General features: G+C 49.1%; 3 protein-coding genes across 5 annotated transcripts in view; 2 read left to right on the forward strand and 1 right to left on the reverse strand.

Moving 5' to 3' along the window:
- The window catches only part of DUS2 (dihydrouridine synthase 2), a 51997-nt gene extending 49760 nt beyond the window's left edge, over window positions 1–2237 (reverse strand). The window contains exon 1 of one of the 3 annotated variants that reach the window (XM_044255890.1): window positions 2142–2237. The gene's annotated coding sequence lies outside the window, so the exon portion shown is untranslated. Of the gene's footprint in view, window positions 1–1867; window positions 2015–2141 lie in introns of those variants that run through there. The other 2 variants (XM_044255888.1, XM_044255889.1) reach the window with 2 other exon arrangements.
- Window positions 2238–2261: 24 nt separating this feature from the next.
- DDX28 (DEAD-box helicase 28) lies at window positions 2262–4135 on the forward strand. The gene has a single exon (XM_044255887.1). It carries the CDS (start codon window positions 2289–2291, stop codon window positions 3906–3908), a length of 1620 nt encoding a protein of 539 aa, XP_044111822.1. The 5' UTR covers window positions 2262–2288; the 3' UTR covers window positions 3909–4135.
- A 3181-nt stretch (window positions 4136–7316) lies between these two features.
- On the forward strand, window positions 7317–8839 carry DPEP2NB (DPEP2 neighbor). Its single transcript, XM_044260390.1, has 2 exons — window positions 7317–7383; window positions 8501–8839. Exons 1-2 carry the CDS (start codon window positions 7317–7319, stop codon window positions 8803–8805), a joined length of 372 nt encoding a protein of 123 aa, XP_044116325.1. The 3' UTR covers window positions 8806–8839.
- The last annotated feature ends 8615 nt before the right edge of the window (window positions 8840–17454 follow it).

Raw genomic sequence — 17454 nt, forward strand, 5'->3', positions numbered from 1 at the left:
GTTTATGACCTATGGGGCCCCCAACATTCCTAATCCCAAGGTCAAAGCAAGCAATGGCATCAATATACTTGCTACAGATTCTGAGGGTGAGGAAGAGCCAGTGAAAGAGCTTGTCAAACGCGCCTACCTGTAGTAAAAGCACATGTAACCTCAGCCACTCTTCAGTCCTCATACTCTATGCACGGCTTCTCAACAACACACTGTTCACCTATTGGGCCAGATAATCCTTTTTGTTGGGGGCTTTCTTGCGCATTGTACAATGTTGAGCAACATCCCTGGCCTCTGCACACGAGATGCCAGTAGCACCTTCCCAGATGTGACAACTAAAAATGTCTCCATGCTCAGGATGCCTGGGTGGCTCAGTCAGTTAAGTGGCTGCCTTCAGCTCAGGTCATGATCCCAGGATCCTGGGACTGAGTCCCACACTGGGCTCCTTGCTCAGCTGGGAGTCTGTGTCTCCCTCTGCCTGCTTTGCATGCTGCTCCAGCTGTTTGTACTCTCTCTGACAAATAAATAAATGAAATCTTTAAAAAAATAAAAAAATGAAAAAGTCTCCAAACTCTGTCAAATGTCTCGGGGTGGGGCAGGGGCAAAGTCACCCTCACTTGAGAGCCACTGTTCTATCCAATGACTCTATTCATCTGTCACTACTCAAAACTCTCCTCTGATGGTTTAATGGTAACTTTCCAGAAAGTCTACTTATGTATCAAAATGGCATTTGAAACTTTAGAAGTATTTATCTTTTGGGGAACAACATGCATTGGTGAGGATGTGGAGGAAAAAAGAACCCTCCTGCACTGTTGGTGGAAATTAAAACTGGAGCAGCCGCAGTATGGAAGTTTCTCAAAAAATTAAAAACAGAATTGCCATATAATCCAGAAATTCCAGTACTAGGTATTCATGCAAAGAATATGAAAACATGAAGTCAAAAAAATATATGCATCCTTATGTTTATTGCAGCATTGTTTACAATGCTAGTTAAATCTAGTTAAACTATAGAGGGAACCTAAGTGTCCCTTGATAGATGAATGGATAAAGGAGATTTGGTATACACACACACACTGGAATATTAACTATTAAAAAAAGAATGAAATCTTGCCATTTCCAACAAAATGGATGGATTTAGAGGGTATAATGCTAAGAGAAGTCAGTCAATCAGAAAAAAATAAGGGTTTTTTTTCAACCTGAACTTCTGAATTCAAGTAAAATATTCTGTCTGACCAGGGCTATGTGAGGCAAGCCTCACATATCTGATCACTCAGTAGATTAGAAGGGCCTTTCTCACCACTATTTAAACAATTTAGGTATCTGAGAAGCCAGTGGAGGTGAGTGTACTACAAGAATGGTAGCTTCAGGATGAAAAGTTGGCAGGGGAGGAAACAGAATGGAGAGTGAATCTCAGCTGAAAAGGGGGGAAAAGGGGCGCCTGGGTGGCTCAGAGGGTTAAAGCCTCTGCCTTCGGCTCAGGTCATGATCTCAGGATCCTGGGATCAAGCCCCGTATCCGGTTTTCTGCTAAGCAGGGAGCCTACTTCCCTTCCCCTCTCTCTACCTGCCTCTCTGTCTACTTGTGATCTCTGTCTGTAAAATAAATAAATAAAAATCTTAAAACAAACAAACAAACAAAAAAAACCTTTTAATTAAAAAGAAAGGAAAAAAAGGGGGGGGGAGTACAAAGAGAAAGGTCTGCTTGATATAAAGCCTGAAAATCTTACCTTCCACTTCACAGGCCATCAGCTTGCCCTGGGGGCTCTCAGCTCTTGGCCGAGGGAAGTGGGGGGGTACCTAGAGCTAAGACACCTGGCCCTTGTCTTCTCCCCCAGGCCTAACCATATATTCAGACTCTCAATAAACATTTACCACCAGACCTTGCACGGGGACCACATCTGGGAAAACACCACCGCACCCTCGGAATTTACGGGAGGAGACCAGCACTGACAAGCCATCAAGGAAGCGGTGGGAGCGATAAAGGAGTATGGCAAGGCTCGCACACCCAATCGCCAGAAGCCCTCCGCCCCCGTCCAGAAGACCAGGCCCCCACCGCCGCGTAGCGCCGGACCCCAGAGGCTGCCTTCATCGAGCCCGTCTCCCCAAGGTTGGTCCGGGTCTGGATGCCGCCAACCCCTGTTCGGACCTACAGACCTTGCCGCAGTTGAACTTTGCAGACTCTCCCTCCTTCCTCAGGGTTCGCCAACTCCACGAGCCTTGCTGAGCCGTGCCAGACACCGTCCTCGAGGCCTTGCGCGCCCGTGACGTCATTGCCATGCGCCTCTCGCACACCAAAGCACTATGGCTCTGGCGCGGCCGCTGCGGGTGCTGCGGAACACGGTTCGGTTGCTTTGGGCACCTCGACGGGACCTAGCGGTCCGCGGTCCGGACGAGCCCCTGCCAGTAGTTCGCATCCCGCGGGTTCTACAGCTGCGGCAGGAACAGCGGCAAAGCGGGAGGAGTTCCCCGCGGCTGGTGCTGGCGCGACCTGGCCCTCTGCTGATCTCGGCGCGGCGGCCAGAGTTGAACCAGCCGGCGCGCCTCACGCTGGGCCGTTGGGAGCGCGCGCCACTAGCTTCGCGAGGTTGGAAGAATCGGCGCTCCCGCAGGGACTACTTCTCTATCGAGCGAGCGCAACATGAGGTACCAGCGCTGCGGAACTCCCCATCCGAGGGCAGCTTCGCGGCTCTTGGTCTGGAACCCCGCGTGCTGCATGCACTACAGGAGGCAGCTCCCGAAGTCGTTCGGCCTACAACCGTGCAGTCGCGCACCATACCCCCTCTACTTCGCGGCCGCCACATCCTTTGCGCTGCGGAAACTGGCAGTGGCAAGACTCTTGGATACCTACTACCTCTGCTTCAGCGGCTCTTGGGCCGGCCAACCTTGGATTCGCACAGTATACCAGCTCCTCGAGGCCTGGTCCTTGTGCCTTCACGAGAATTAGCCGAACAGGTGCGGGCGGTGGCCCAGCCCTTGGGCGTCTCCTTGGGCCTCCACGTGCGGGAGCTAGAGGGAGGTCGTGGCATGAGTAGGATCCGGCTGCAACTGTCCAAACAACCCTCAGTAGATGTACTAGTGGCCACTCCAGGAGCTCTGTGGAAGGCCCTGAAAGGTCAACTAATCACTCTGAGGCAGCTCTCCTACTTGGTGTTGGATGAGGCAGACACACTATTGGATGAAAGCTTCCTGGAACTAGTGGACTATATCTTGGAGAAGAGCCATATAGCAGAAGATTCTGCTGACTTAAAAGACCCCTTCAATCCCAAAGCTCAGTTAGTGCTGGTGGGGGCCACATTTCCTGAAGGTGTAGGCCAACTGCTAAGTAAAGTTGCCAGCCCAGACTCTCTAACCACCATCACCAGCTCCAAGCTCCACTGCATCATGCCTCATGTTAGACAGACATTTATGAGGCTGAAGGGAGCAGAGAAGGTGACTGAGTTGGTGCAGATTCTCAAGCAGCATGACAGAGCATACAGGTCTAGCCCCTCGGGAACTGTTCTGGTGTTTTGTAATAGCTCCAGCACTGTGAATTGGCTGGGATATATTCTGGATGACCACAAAATCCAGCACCTAAGGCTGCAGGGACAAATGCCAGCCTCAATGAGGGCAGGCATCTTCCAGTCCTTCCAGGAGGGCTCCCAAGACATACTCCTCTGCACAGACATAGCCTCTCGGGGCCTGGACAGCACCCATGTAGAGCTAGTTGTCAATTATGATTTCCCTCTCACCCTGCAAGACTACATCCACAGAGCTGGTAGGGTGGGCCGTGTAGGAAGCGAGGTGCCTGGCACCGTCATCAGCTTTGTGACCCATCCCTGGGATGTAAACCTGGTTCAGAAGATTGAGCTGGCAGCGCGCCGGAGGAGAAGTCTTCCAGGAATTGGGTCCTCAGTGAGCGAGCCTTTGCCCCAGCAAATCTGATGGCAGCCAGCTTAAATGTGATGCCATTAATAGGAATCTTTCCCTTTGTCCTGGGTGGGTGAGCACAGTTGTCAGTAGGATGTACTGGGCAGCCAGTCACCTCTCTGAAGGCCTGGTGAGTTGTTTCTGGCTTCCAAAGGTAGATGGGCCAGCACTGCAGAGTGAGCATGGTTCTTTGTAGTCTTTCACATGAGTTCTGAAAAATAAAGTAGATTTTTGGCATTGTATTATGTCATAATTCCAAACAGTAAATGATGTATTTATGGGGCTCCTCTAATAATAGTTACCACTGGGGTAGAATTCATTGGATTGTGAGAAGATTCACGCTCCAAACAACACATCTGGGACCGAGGCACTTCCACTGCTGTTTTTTTATTATTTTTATTATTTTTTATTTTTATTTTTTTTAGAAGAATATCTTTTTTTCTTTTTTAAGATTTTTTATTTATTTATTTGACAAACAGAGATCACAAGTAGGCAGAGAAGCAGGCAGAGAGCGGGGGAAGCAGGCTCCCTGCTGAGCAGAGAATCCGATTGGGGCTCGATCCCAGGACTCTGGGACCATGGACCTGAGCCGAAGGCAGAGGCTTTATTTAGCCCACTGGGCCACCCAGGTGCCCCTATTTTTATTATTTTTTGAAGTTTTTATTCATTTGAGAGAGCAAGCATGAGCAGAGAGGGAGAAGCAGACTCCCCACTGAGCAGGGAGCCTGATGTAGGGCTCGATCCCAGGACCCTGAGATCATGACTGGAGCCAAAGGCAGACGCCCAACCAACTGAGCCACCTAGGTGTCCCATTCCATTGCTGTTCAATTAGTAAACAGATTTTATTTCTTGCCCCCTAAAACATCCATTAAGCATCCCAGAGAAAGGAAAGGGGATGTGACTAGCAGAGAGATTTTCTTCAACAGTGCCCATGGCAAGCTTGGGCATTCTTGGTGAACTCTCTGGGACGAACTGGCAGAAGAATAGAAGACAGACAGACTGACACAGAAGTATTGGTGTGCATTTCCAGGCTCTACCTTCTTTCTCATCTCTTGTGGCAGGGGAAGAGAAAAGAGAAACTTTTTACAAAACTGGCAAAATAAGCATATAGCATACTCTGCTTCATGGAACCTCTGCTAGGTTCCAGTTTCTGCATCATTCTATAAGCCTAAAGTAATGCACAGTTGAGAGTCAAATACTCCACAAAACAAAATACTTGCACACCGAAAATAATGAGGTTGCAGAGAAAAGAAATGGGCACGGGGCAATCTGCCAGGAGAGAATATTGTACTAAATGCACAATCATAGCTCTCTTTTTCATATGAAGAAGTTTGAGCCTCAGGGGGTTAAAAGAACTTACTCAAAATCATACAAGTATGACAGAATCTAGTCTACCTGCACTAAGGGTTGAGTTTTATACCAACTTTCAACACTGCTCACTTTGACTCTCAAAAGCAGCCCAGTTTGGACAATAATTTGGTAACTATCCATGGATCACTCTGGCAGTACTGTTAAAAATACAGATTCCAGGGCCACCTGGCTGGCTCAGTCTGTAGAGCGTGTGATTCAGTTTCTGGACTATGAGTTCAAGCCCCTTGAGGGATATGGAGATTATTTAAAAATAAAATCCTAAAAAAAGAAAATTACAGGGGTGCCTGGGTGGCTCAGTGGGTTAAGCCTCTGCCTTCCACTCAGGTCATGATCTCAGGGTCCTAGGATCGAGTCCTGTATTGGGCTCTGCTTGGCAGGGAGCCTATTCCCTCCCCCACCTGCCTCTTTGCCTACTTGTGATCTCTGTCTGTCCAATAAAATCTTTAAAAAAATTACAGATTCCTGAACTCAACCATTTGTCTATTCTCTTCTGCCTTCCCCAGAGATGCAGCCACATCCTGATAAGCCTTCAATAGCCTTTCCAGGTCAGAATGATGTTTTCAGACAAATCTTTCTGGAGCCTTGGGAGAATCTAAGTGGTCTTCTGCTGGCCCACCTACCAGAAACAACCTCCTCCACGGTTCTCCCCTTCACACACTTTTCCTCCTAGCTCTCCCCAAGGGCAGTCCACTCTAATCAGGCCTGACTTCCTATGTCCTCTAACACATACCACATTAATTCAGGCAACCCTGGAATAGAAAGAAGATGATGTGGTTCTCAACCAGGGTTGCCCAACCTCTCAAATAGTAGTCCTGTCATTTTCTACCTCCAGGACACATCCCCTTTGCAACTGCCCTGGGAAACAAGCATCCCATCTTTGCATATTCAAGGTCAGCAAGAGGGGGGTCCCCTCCTAAGTAAGTTCATCTCTCATTGCTAGGAGGTTCTTGGCTGCACTATATCCAAGGCTGCCCCAAATATGGTTCTTTCCTGTGGGCCTGATCAGGCTAAAGGCAGAGCTGTCTATTTCCTCCACCTCTGAGTAGGACCCAATCAGCTTTTGTAACGTCTCTTCAGTTTGACCATGTTTTTCACCCACACTTCTTCTGAGCCCACACTTGCTTCTGTCAGTGGTAGGATTTTTATTACAGTATTTGCTTTTTGTGGGGAGAGATGAATGTAATAATTGTCATTTTGTATTGTCTTTTTGCCATGAATTTGTTTTGAATTTTATACTAAAGTGGGCCCATCATTCCCACTTTGTGAAACCATTCAGGACCCTCATTTTGCCTTGGAGCACCTTTAACCTCTCTCCCAGTGTCACTGTGAAATGTGACATTCGTATCAGGTACAAATTCAGAGTCCGACTTGAAGCCCTATCATAGAGCAGAGCACTTCTCCACTACTTATGCAACCTTGCAAAGGCCCCCTTAACCTCTTGGTTTATCGAGTCCTCAGTTGTAAAAATGTAAGTGTTCTATGAATTTACATTGGAGCAGGACAAGTTCAAGAAGAGCTTGTCTTTGCTTTTATTTTCCCAGCTGGAACGTCTTCATCTCCGCTCCATGGGTCCACATCTAACTTATCCTTCAGACCCACTGCCAAAGAGCCTTCTACACAAATCTCTGCCTCTCCAGCTGTTGAATACTTAGGGTCAGTGCCGTACAAACTAGCTTTCTCTTAGGTTAACCTTGCCACTCAAGCCAGTCGCAGAATGTGGGTTTCCCTTGCCCTTTTCGGTCCCCAGGACTAGGCCAGCTCACAGGTATGCTCCACGGGGAGTGTTTACTTCACTAGGACTGGCTGAGGAGAGAAGTGTGAGGGCCCCAGCAAGGTGCTTCTCTGCCTCCACCCTGCTCTCCTCCACAAAACCCTGAGAGCCTGAAACCTGTCCCTCAAGTCACAGATTCCTTATGTGACCTCACTGGGTAGTGATGACCTCACAGGCCTTCTCACAGTTTCCGTGGCAGGGTAACTACGCAAACGTGGTGCTCTTGGGGAAACTTTCCTACCAGTTCTCTACCGGATACCAATCTGTTTGGTTGCCTGAGAATGTCTGACCGGATCTTCTATATTCATTCTAACTTGTCCTCTGTCCCCTGGGAGGGCAGCACAGCAGGTAGGCTTAGGCCAGGCACAAGAGTCCCTGGTATACACACAACTCCATCTGGCTGCCACATGTTCCTTTTGGGCTTGCCCACCACACCTCAGAACTTAACCAGCTGTAAGTAATACAAGTGGCCTGGGGCCCCCTGAGAGACTTACAGTGTTCCTGCTCACTGCCGAGAAGTGAAACGTCATCCCTTGGGCAACTATTCAGAAAGCTTCTAATGTTTACAAATGCAGCCTTTCCTTTTAGGCTATAAGCTTCTTCCATTCTGACCCTTTCCAACTGGCCTCTTAGCAAAAGTCAAGTGAATTTTTGTCCGCAAGTGATAAATGGGGCAGGTTGAGGAAGAACCATTGAGGCCTCCTTGTGAATCTCCGCTTCAAAGCCAGGCAGCTTCGCTGTGCTGTTGCATAGACGTGCACAAGGGTTCCCTGAGATACACCCCAGACTGAGTGGCTGAGTACTGGGGAAAGGTGGTGTCATATCGGTGGGAAGAAAAGAAGAGTCAAGGAGAGAGATGAGTGATACAAGAGAGCTGACGAAATAGTGTCCTAGGAGGTTAGGTTGACGTGAGCCTAGACTTCCTATCTAAAATCTGGTTCTGAAGCTCCTGGTCACTCGGCCTACACATTTGGCCTTTTCCTAATCTAGGTAAAAGTATCAGAGGGCTAGAGGTCAGTGTGGTTGGAAAAGGCAACGAAATGGAGCCCAAGAGGAGTTGCCAAGGTGGGTGGGGTTTTAGCCCATTTATATTACTTTTCCAATACCTGAAAGGTTTTTCCATTAAAGCCTCAGAAGTGACAGACCTTAAGAAATGCTTTTTCTGCTTTGGAAGGGAGGGATGGAAAGGATCCTGGTGACAACTGTTTTCAGGTTCTACGGTTTCCTCTGAGAACGGGGAACAGATTTCCTGGTCTCCTGCTGCTGCCCTAAGCTCCAAAGAATCACTTCTGCAGCCATATTCCTTCTCTAGGGAACTCACAGAGGTGATAGGCCAAGGCTGTGTTTTGGATACAGAGCAGATTAAAGGGCTTTAGCCAGAAACTGGGAGAGACATGAGAGGGGAGGTCCTGGCAGGTCACGCTGTGTAGCAGAAATGGCTGATGAGATCTGATTTTTCTTCCAGCAGCTGTGGCTCCCACTTCTCCTCCTACACCTGGTCACTACCATGTCCTCTACCGAGGTTGTGGAGAAACCCAAGTGGGCTGGCATGGGGAGACATACTGCCTGGTTGGTGGCTACCGGACCTATGGGGATGCTCCTGTGGCCACCCCAGCAAAGGTGGAAGCAGAGAAACCAATTCCCAGCCGGGCTCCCAAGAGACGTCGAGCTCTGACGGAGTCGGATAAAGACCTAGGTTGCTCCAGCCCCAAAATTCGGCGATTGCAGCATGGTGGCCGGAGGATGACCCCGCAGAAGCTTGCTGGCTGAGCCACTCTCCAGAGAGGGAAAATGTTTAACCACCCAAAACAGCTAATGCCTCTTCCTGCAGTGAACCCCACTGCCCATCACTGGAGATTAGAACCTGATCCATTCTGTCTGAGCTTTCATCGGCCAGAAACCTCCTTCCGTACTAACTGGCTATAGAAAAGGAGCCTTAGGAACTGAGGCTTGAAATGAGAGGCTGCTCTGAACATCCCAGGGCTGAAACTGGCCTGGAAGAAAACCTTCTGTTTCTCTGCTCAATACTCCAGAGTCCCTTCTTGGGAAGAAGAAAGAAAAGTCTGTATTTTTTGAGCCAACAAGGATCCCAGAGCAGAGAGAGGGTTCAGACTCGTATCAGCAGGGGCCCATCTATCAGATGGACTCCTGTCCTGAGTCATTGCCAGCAGCCATCAACACAAACCAAGAGGAGCCGGGCTTTTTGAAACTGAAAAAAGCAATCTGTGTCTACCCAGGGAGCCCCCTGTCTGCAGTTCCAGGAAGCTGAATAAAGAGACCCAGGAAGACCCACTCCCCAGCGCAGGAAGAAAATGGAGAGAGTTGGGTGTCACCACCACTGAGGTTTATGTGCTCCTTCATTCCCAGCCCTTTCTGGCCCCAGGGGGATTTCTGACTGTTCAATAAAACGATTTTGTCTAACATATTTGACTTGAAATCCAGCTTGTCCAAGGCCAGGCCCCAAACCCCTCTCTTCCCTTGAAGTACATTCCCACATGCGGAACCTGTAGTCAGACCTCCTGCTTCCAAAAAGGACCCAAGTGCAGCTTCTAATGGTGCGGCTCTCTACACCTGTGCAGATAGGGCAGGACCCGGACGGGTTCTTTAAGAAATGAAGAGCCTGATGAGAACTTCCCTCTCCATGTGCACATGTGCGTGCATGCGTGTGTGCGCGCGCGCGCGTGTGAGGGTGTGTGTGTGAGAAGATAAGAGGCAGGTCTGAGGAGACTTTGTCAATCCACCCATCTATCCATTTACTCCATAAATATTTATTGAGCACCTACTAGTTGCTCGGGCTGTATTAGTGAAAAAGATGACAGAAGCCCCTCTCCTCAAGGCATCCACAAACTAAAGGAAGACACAAAGGATATAATTTCAAATGTAAGTGCAATAAAAGTAAAATGGGATAAAAGGGTAGAGTGATGAGGGGCATGCTAGGTTCTTCTACAAGGTAGTCAGGGGAGGCTTCTTTGAGGAGGGGACAGCTCAGTGAAGATGTGAAGGAGGAGGAAATGACAAGTGCAAAGATCCTGAGGCAGAAGTGAGGCTGACCTGTTCTAGGACCAACTGAAAGGCCAGTGTGGCCAGAGGGAAAAGACCAGAATAAAAGATGTGGTTGGAGAAGCAGGCATGGGCCAGCCCACAGCAGGCCTCATCAGCCACGGTGAGGAATGTGGATCTTAAGTGTGATGGGAAGTCACGGGAAGAAGTTGAGCAGGGTAGTGAAATCCTCAGATATAGATGCTAAAAATATCATTCCGACTACTGTGTGCCATGGCAGTGGGGAGCTGGCTGTTACCAGCGGAATGTCTCTCTCAGCAGTTAAGGGGACTGTTGGTCCTAGGGAGTGGGGGTGGGGGAAGATCAGCAGAGAAGGAATAAGACAGGGTGTGTACAGGCCTGTGTGCCAGGTCTACCTGCCTTAGCATCCCAGACCCAAAGTGGGCACCGTCAGCAGCTTGTAGCCCTCAGGCCCAGGTGAAGCCTCTCACCTTGCGAACAGCACACTCACCCTCGAGGGCCATACCAACAAGAGTGTTGTTCCTCTTCCAGACCCTCAAGGCCGGGAAAGGTCCTGATAAGAAGTTTCCCTAACCTACATTAGAGGAAAGAGGCACAGGCCCTGGGGAGTTCCCACTGTAAATCTCCATTAACCCCCAAAAGACAGCAAATGCCTCTTCCTGCAGACACTCCCACTACCCACTGCTGGAGATTAGACCCTCAGGCTACTTTCTGATACTTGGTGTGACCGAGGAAGATCTGCGATCCTGGAGGAGTTGGGTAGGTTGGCAATTCCCAAACACGAGGCAAACAGACTTAACCTGGGCTCTCAGGAAAACTAGAGATCCCCAGTACATACACCAGTCCTACTGAATACATTTTTAGGGTGGGATGTGGAAACCTGTGGTTTTAAAATTTTCCCATAACTCTGATTTTATAGGAAATACAACTGACAGAGGGACCTGTGAAATGACACCCTGGATGCAGTCAGCAAATTCCAAGACACAAAACTCTAAAGGACAAAGGACCTGATTTTTTCAACAAATAAATTGCAAGGGAGAAGGAAGAGGAACCAATGGATTAAGAGACGTAACCACCAAATGCAATGTGGGTGGCCTTATCTACATTGTAATTAAAACAGCTATTTAAAAATAAGGCGATCGGGGAAATTTGAACATGATAGATAATTTATGATATTAAGGAAGTATTGTGACTCTTTTAGGTGCCATAATGGTATGTTTGTTGTCTTTTAAAGAGCCATGATCTTTTAGAGATGCAAACTTAGATATGGATGGAATAAGTGTTTGATTTGCCTTAAAATATTCTGTAGGGGGCGCCTGGGTGGCTCAGTGGTTTAAGCCTCTGTCTTCGGCTCAGGTCATGATCTCGGGGTCCTGGGATCGAGCCCCACATCAGGCTCTCTGCTCAGCAGAGAGCCTGCTTCCCCTTCTCTCTCTGCCTGCCTTCTGCCTACTTGTGATCTCTGTCTATCAAATAAATAAAATTTTTTAAAAAATTAAAAAAATATTCTGAAAAAAAATATATTCTGTAGGAGGTATAAATGAGCAAGGTATAAATGAAACAAGATGGGCTGGGGCAGCTGGGTGGCTCAGTGGGGTAAAGCCTCTGCCTTCGGCTCAGGTCATGATCCCAGGGTCCTCGGATCAAACCCCGCATCAGGCTCTCTGCTCAGCTGGGAGCCCGCTTCCCCTTCTCTCTCTCTGCCTGCCTCTCTGCCTACTTGTGATCTCTCTGTCAAACAAATAAATAAAATCTAAAAAAAAAAGTTGCACAACTGGTACAAAAGGGTTCAATATACTCTTTTACTTTTTTGTTTGAAATTACCCTAATAAGTTAAAGGAAATTTTTAAAAAATATTTTATTTATTTGAGAGAGAGACAGTGAGAGAGCGCATGAGAGGGGAGAAGGTCAGAGGGAGAAGCAGACTCCCCATGGAGCCGGGAACCTGATGCGGAACTCCATCCCAGGACTCTGGGACCATGACCTGAGCTGAAGACAGTCGCTTAACCAACTGAGCCACCCAGGCGCCCTAGGAAATTTTTTTTTAAAGTCCTCTCAGGTGGGGCACCTTGGTGGCTTAGTCGCTTAAGCATGTGCCTTCCGCTCAGGTCACGATTCCAGGGCCCTTGGATCGAGCCCCACATCAAACTCCCTGCTAAGCGGGGCGCCTGCTTCTCCCTCTGCCTGCCTGCCACTCCCCCCTGCTTGTGCTCTGTCTCGCACTATCGCTGTGTGTCAAAATCTTTTTTAAAAAGTAAAATAAATTTAAAAATTAAAAAAATAAAAGCCTCTCAGGTGCATTCAGTCATATTTGGAATCAGTGAGGACTCAGGGTGCACAGGGGGGCTCTGAGGCAGGGTGTGCCGTGTACAGCCTGTTGTTGCCAATCTGATAGTCCTCAGAGATAAGCAGGCTAGGTCGAGCAAAGGGACCGCAAGTCTGAACTTGAGGCTAACTGAAAAAAATCACATATGCCACATCATAAATATTTGGTCAGAGCTAGTTCCCAGCACCTGGTGTGCACACAGCCCATTCTCCCAGATGCCTCTGTTAGAAGATGTGGTGGGTAACTGGAAACTTGTCCAGCCCCTTCATGGCATTCCCCAGCACAGGGCCAGCTCCAGGGCATGATCAGTAGGGAATATCTAGACAAACAGATGATGGGAAGGACTTGAACCCTCTCCTGGTGAGAGAGGCAGCAGCTGGAAGTTAAGTCCATGGAACCTCAGTTGGACTTGGCCATGAGAGCACGTGCAGCTGCTAGCCCCCCTACCTTTCCTCCCCTTCAGCCATGTTCAAGGCATGTTCCATCCTCGGGCCAGGAGCCTACTTTCTCTGCCACTGCTGGCTTCCCTAGATGGCTGTCTTATGTCCCATGAAGCCGCACTGAAGACAAGGCCAGTCCAGTCCAACTTTGGTGAGCCTGGTAGTAGGGAACAGTAGATGAGTGGCATGTGCAGAAGCAGACCGGACAGACCTTACCAAATGGCTGGTAGTCATTCTCCAAAGTTCTCCCCCTCAGGGCCTGGAGTACCCACAGAGAGGATGCCCAAAGAGATTAAAAAACAAAACAAAACAAAAAAACTCCCGAGTAGCTCTGGCCTGAGGTCCCAGAGAGCCCTGGACATCAGGAAGCTAAGTACATTCCTCCACCACAAACTCAGTCCCATTATCCTCACAAGTTGCCCCCCAAAATATGAATTCCCCTACCCAGTGTTCTGGATGTGGATTCAAGGAGGTCTCCAGACAGAGGGGCACAGAGGTCAAGAAAGGGCATCCATTAGTTGGGGCAACTGCCTTGGACCCAGAGTGGTCCGAGATGGAGAACTGAATCAGAGGGCTCAAAACCGAAAAAAATCTAAGAGTAAGGGAATTCTGGTTCCAGATCCCAGATCCATCAGCCAGCTTCATTGAGCTGAACCTCAATTTTCTCACCTAGAAAATGAGGCTGGTTAAAAACCTGCCTTGTGGAGGTGCCTGGGTGGCTCAGTAGTTAAGCATCTGCCTTTGGCTCAGGTCATGACCCCAGGTCCTGGGATTGAGCCCTGCACTGGGCTCCCTGCTCAGCAGGAAGCCTCCTTCGTCCTCTCCCACTCCCCCTGCTTGTGTTCCCTCTCTCGCGGTCTCTCTGTCAAATAAATAAAAATCTTTGAAAACAAACAACAACAACAACCCAAAAAACCTACTTTGTGGACTATTGTTAAAATGGATTGGACTAGGGGCACCTGGGTGGCTCAGTGGGTTGAGCCTCTGCCATCGGCTCAGGTGATAATCTCAGGGTCCTTGATCTGAGCCCCAAATCAGGCTCTCTGCTCAGCCGGGAGCCCGCTTCCCCCTCTCTCCCTCTGCCTGCCTCTCTGCCTACCTGTGATCTCTGTCTGTCAAAATAAATAAAATCTTCAAAAAAAAAAAAAAGATGGAATGGACTACAGCACATGGAACTGGTAGCACAGCCTGGAACACACAGTAGCTTTGGCTGGTCTGACAACATTGTCACTGTTGTCACATGCCCTTGCTCTATGAAAGAAGGAAAGGCAGGTGTTGACTGAGTTCCGAGTCCACTCGGTCTTCAAGGAATGTTGGTTCAGCCTTTGCTGTGCTCAGGCGTGGAGTCGGAATAGGGTGGTCATAGCCTCACTGAGTTCACTGGCCAGCTTCATCAGGGCCAGCCCCTGCAGACAGCGGTGAAGAGGATACGGACTCCCGCAAGGAGGAGGAGGAGGGGGGAAAGATTCCAGCAAGCGTGAACCCAAGCAATAGGAGAGGCTCATCCACGTTTCCGTTTTTAAAGAAATTACGTTACCAAAGAGGGTTTGGATCTGTCTGAGTTCTCCATGATATGCCCCCCTCTCTAGGCGACCAAATGACACAGTTCAGAAGGTGTCATATGAATCCCAGGGACTTCCCTGTAGGACCTTTCTCAGTGGAACTCCTGTAGCCCCCGCCTCTCCAGCCTCCCCCAGCTGATGGCACTACCTCAAGAACATGGGACAGCAGGCAAACCAACCTCAGGGCCAGAGTCCCAAGCCCTGTGAGCTTTACACTTAAATGACAGAAATATCTGGTCTTGGGAAGCAGCCCCGTCAGACACTTCAAGCCTGCAGAACACTACTGTGATTTGCTCTGGGGACCCTGCGTACTGGATCCTCTATACTGCCTGAGATCAGGCAGAGTCTGGCTGCAGGAGACCCAAGATGGACAGGAAGGCTGGCAAGGATGTGGAAGACAAAGGTGGGGATTAGAAAGGAGGCCGGGTGGAACAGGAAACAGAGACGCACTGGTGCTTACTGCACTTCTCCCAGCAAGGTGGACAGTGGCTGCCTTTTGAAGAAGGAAAATAAGCTACCTGTTGGCCACTTCCAGAAGGGTAGCCTCAGCTTTGTGATTGGACGATGCATGTCCCTGGCGGCCAGGCTGTCTTCTGGTCACAGAGACTGTTGCATCTTGGGAAATTGGCTCTATCCATCCTCGTGGCAGCTGAACCAGAGTGACAGCCAGAAAGGAGGGGCAGCAAGGAGCCCTGAACGAGGATGAACATCATCTGGGCAGTGCTGGAGACTGAGGAAGCCGCTGGCTCTGCCCCCCGACTCCCGCACTCTAAGTGTGTGAGGGGGCCTGTCACTCTGACAGTTTTCTTCCCTGCATATTCTTGTGATACACTAGAGAGCAGTGGCCTTGGGTCAGCTCTGCCACAAAAGTAAGCTTGGTCCCAGGAGAAGCCTGTTTCTATCACTGCGTCCTTGGCAGGTCTTGATTTATGTCAACACTACACTGGTGAGGAATTTGAAGAGAAGGCGCTTACGCACCCCTCCCTGGTGTCAAGATTTCCTGCACTGGCCCTGCCTCAGCAGCCCCACCAGTGGGAGGCTAAGGGAACAACACGTAACAAAGCTCTGGCTGTAGGCAGCAAAGCAAGAGGGCAAGAGGGTTTATGCCATTTGCTGAAACTGGAGAGACAAGCCAAAAAATTCAGGTAGAGAGACCTATGTGAGTATGGTAATGGCTTTCTTCCTAAAAGCAAAAATCCTCTCCAGATTTCTTTTTTTTTTTTAAAGATTTTATTTATTTATTTATTTATTTGACAGACAGAGATCACAAGTAGGCAGAAAGGGTGGCAGAGAGAGGGGAAGGGAAGCAGGCTCCCTGCTGAGCAGAGAGTCCAGAGATTTCTTTTGGTTAGTAAAGACAGGTACTAATGTAGGTCTTTCATAAAAGCAAGGTGGCATGACGCAAAGTTTCTGAAAGATGGGGTACTCATGGTTTTACTCCATTCTGACTTACAAAAGTTCTGACTTCAACTAGTGGAAAACCTGTATCCTAAGAGCAATGGGGGGGCGCCTGGGTGGCTCAGTGGGTTAATCTGCTGCCTTCGGCTCGGGTCATGATCTCAGGGTCCTGGGATCGAGTCCCGCATCGGGCTCTCTGCTCAGCAGGGAGCCTGCTTCCTCCTCTCTCTCTCTCTCTCTCTCTCTCTACCTGCCTCTCTGCCTACTTGTGATCTCTCTCTGTCAAATAAATAAATAAAATCTTTAAAAAAAAAAAAAAAAGCAATGCAAAGCCACAAAAGAACTTTAAGCAAGAAGATGACAGATTTTTCTCAGAGAGAGATAGGTCTGGCTGCTCAGTTGGGGAATGGACTAAAAGTGAGGAGACCAGGAGGAGGTGAGAGATGAAAGTGACTGGAACTGGGGAAAAGGTAGTGGGAATGGAGAAAGTACCCCTGGGAGATGTTTGGAGGTTGAACCAGAATGATTTGGAGATGCTGTTAAAGGGGAGAAGTGGGCAGAGCGTAGGAGGCATCACAGATGACATTCAGGTCAGCTCTGGAGGCAGGCCCTGGGCTTCCCCCCTTGTTTCCTCTTGTGTACACTGCCAGAACCTGGATAGCTTCTCATAGTCCCTCCCCCAAAATTGTCCAGGTCTGTCCACAGATGCTGGAGTCTTCTAAAAGGCAAGCAAGCGAGCGAGAGAGAGAGAGAGAGAGAGAGAGAGAGAAAGAAGAAGAAAGGGAGGGAGGGACAGAGAGAGGGAGGGAGGCAGGGGAGGGAGAAAGGAATGGGACAAGTCTTCATTGGTTTGTGTTTATTTCCCCCTGCACAGGACAGGGTAAAGAGATGGCCTCAGGCAAGGTAAAAAGAAGAACAGGCCACCCGGCTAAAACCCCTTTGCTCCTTGAGTATGAGCATTCACATGTCCCTAACCATATAAGGGTCTGGGTATGTCTGTGTTTCTGTGATTGACTTTGTATGGTCACTGCAAGGCCATGACTAGCAGTGTTAATTAGCTTAAGGACTGAAGTGGAACATTACTGAAAATTATTCCCCCTAGCTGATGGTCTACAGAGATGGTGCCCACTTTCTCAGGTTCAGCACTGCCTGTCTCTGCTGGGCAACAGTTTCCTTCAAGTCTTGGGGTGTAAGACATATGGTCCCTGGAGAAAAGCTAACCTCAAAAATTAAATTCTCCCTTCTTATTTCTCTGTCAGCAGCTGCTATTTATTCTGGATTTCCTCTCTACCTCTCCCCATTGTTTATACTCCCACTTCCTGGGGGCCAATTAAGAGCGGAACAGACAAATTGTTTATTCCTCAAACTAACATTTTTGTCTTGGAGAGCAGCTGGTCCAAGAGTTTCTCCTCCCTTTCCACACTCACTGGCTTCATGTGTGGGCATGGGGTGGCTGGCCAGCCATAGCAGGAGAAAGGAGGGAGCCAGGTCGGAGCTTGGGCTCGCCAGCCACCCAGGGCAAGGACATACCCCAGGGGACACTCTGCAGTGGGGCTTCCCAGAGAACCCTCCAGCTGCAGCAGTCAGCAGACCCAAGCCCAGCACAGTGCCACCGGTATGCCCTTCACCCCTGCCTGACTACACCAGGCACTATCATCTGCACAATCACTCA

This window comes from Neovison vison, chromosome 7 (genome assembly GCF_020171115.1).
Source record: "Neovison vison isolate M4711 chromosome 7, ASM_NN_V1, whole genome shotgun sequence".
Classification (NCBI taxonomy): domain Eukaryota; kingdom Metazoa; phylum Chordata; class Mammalia; order Carnivora; family Mustelidae; genus Neogale; species Neogale vison.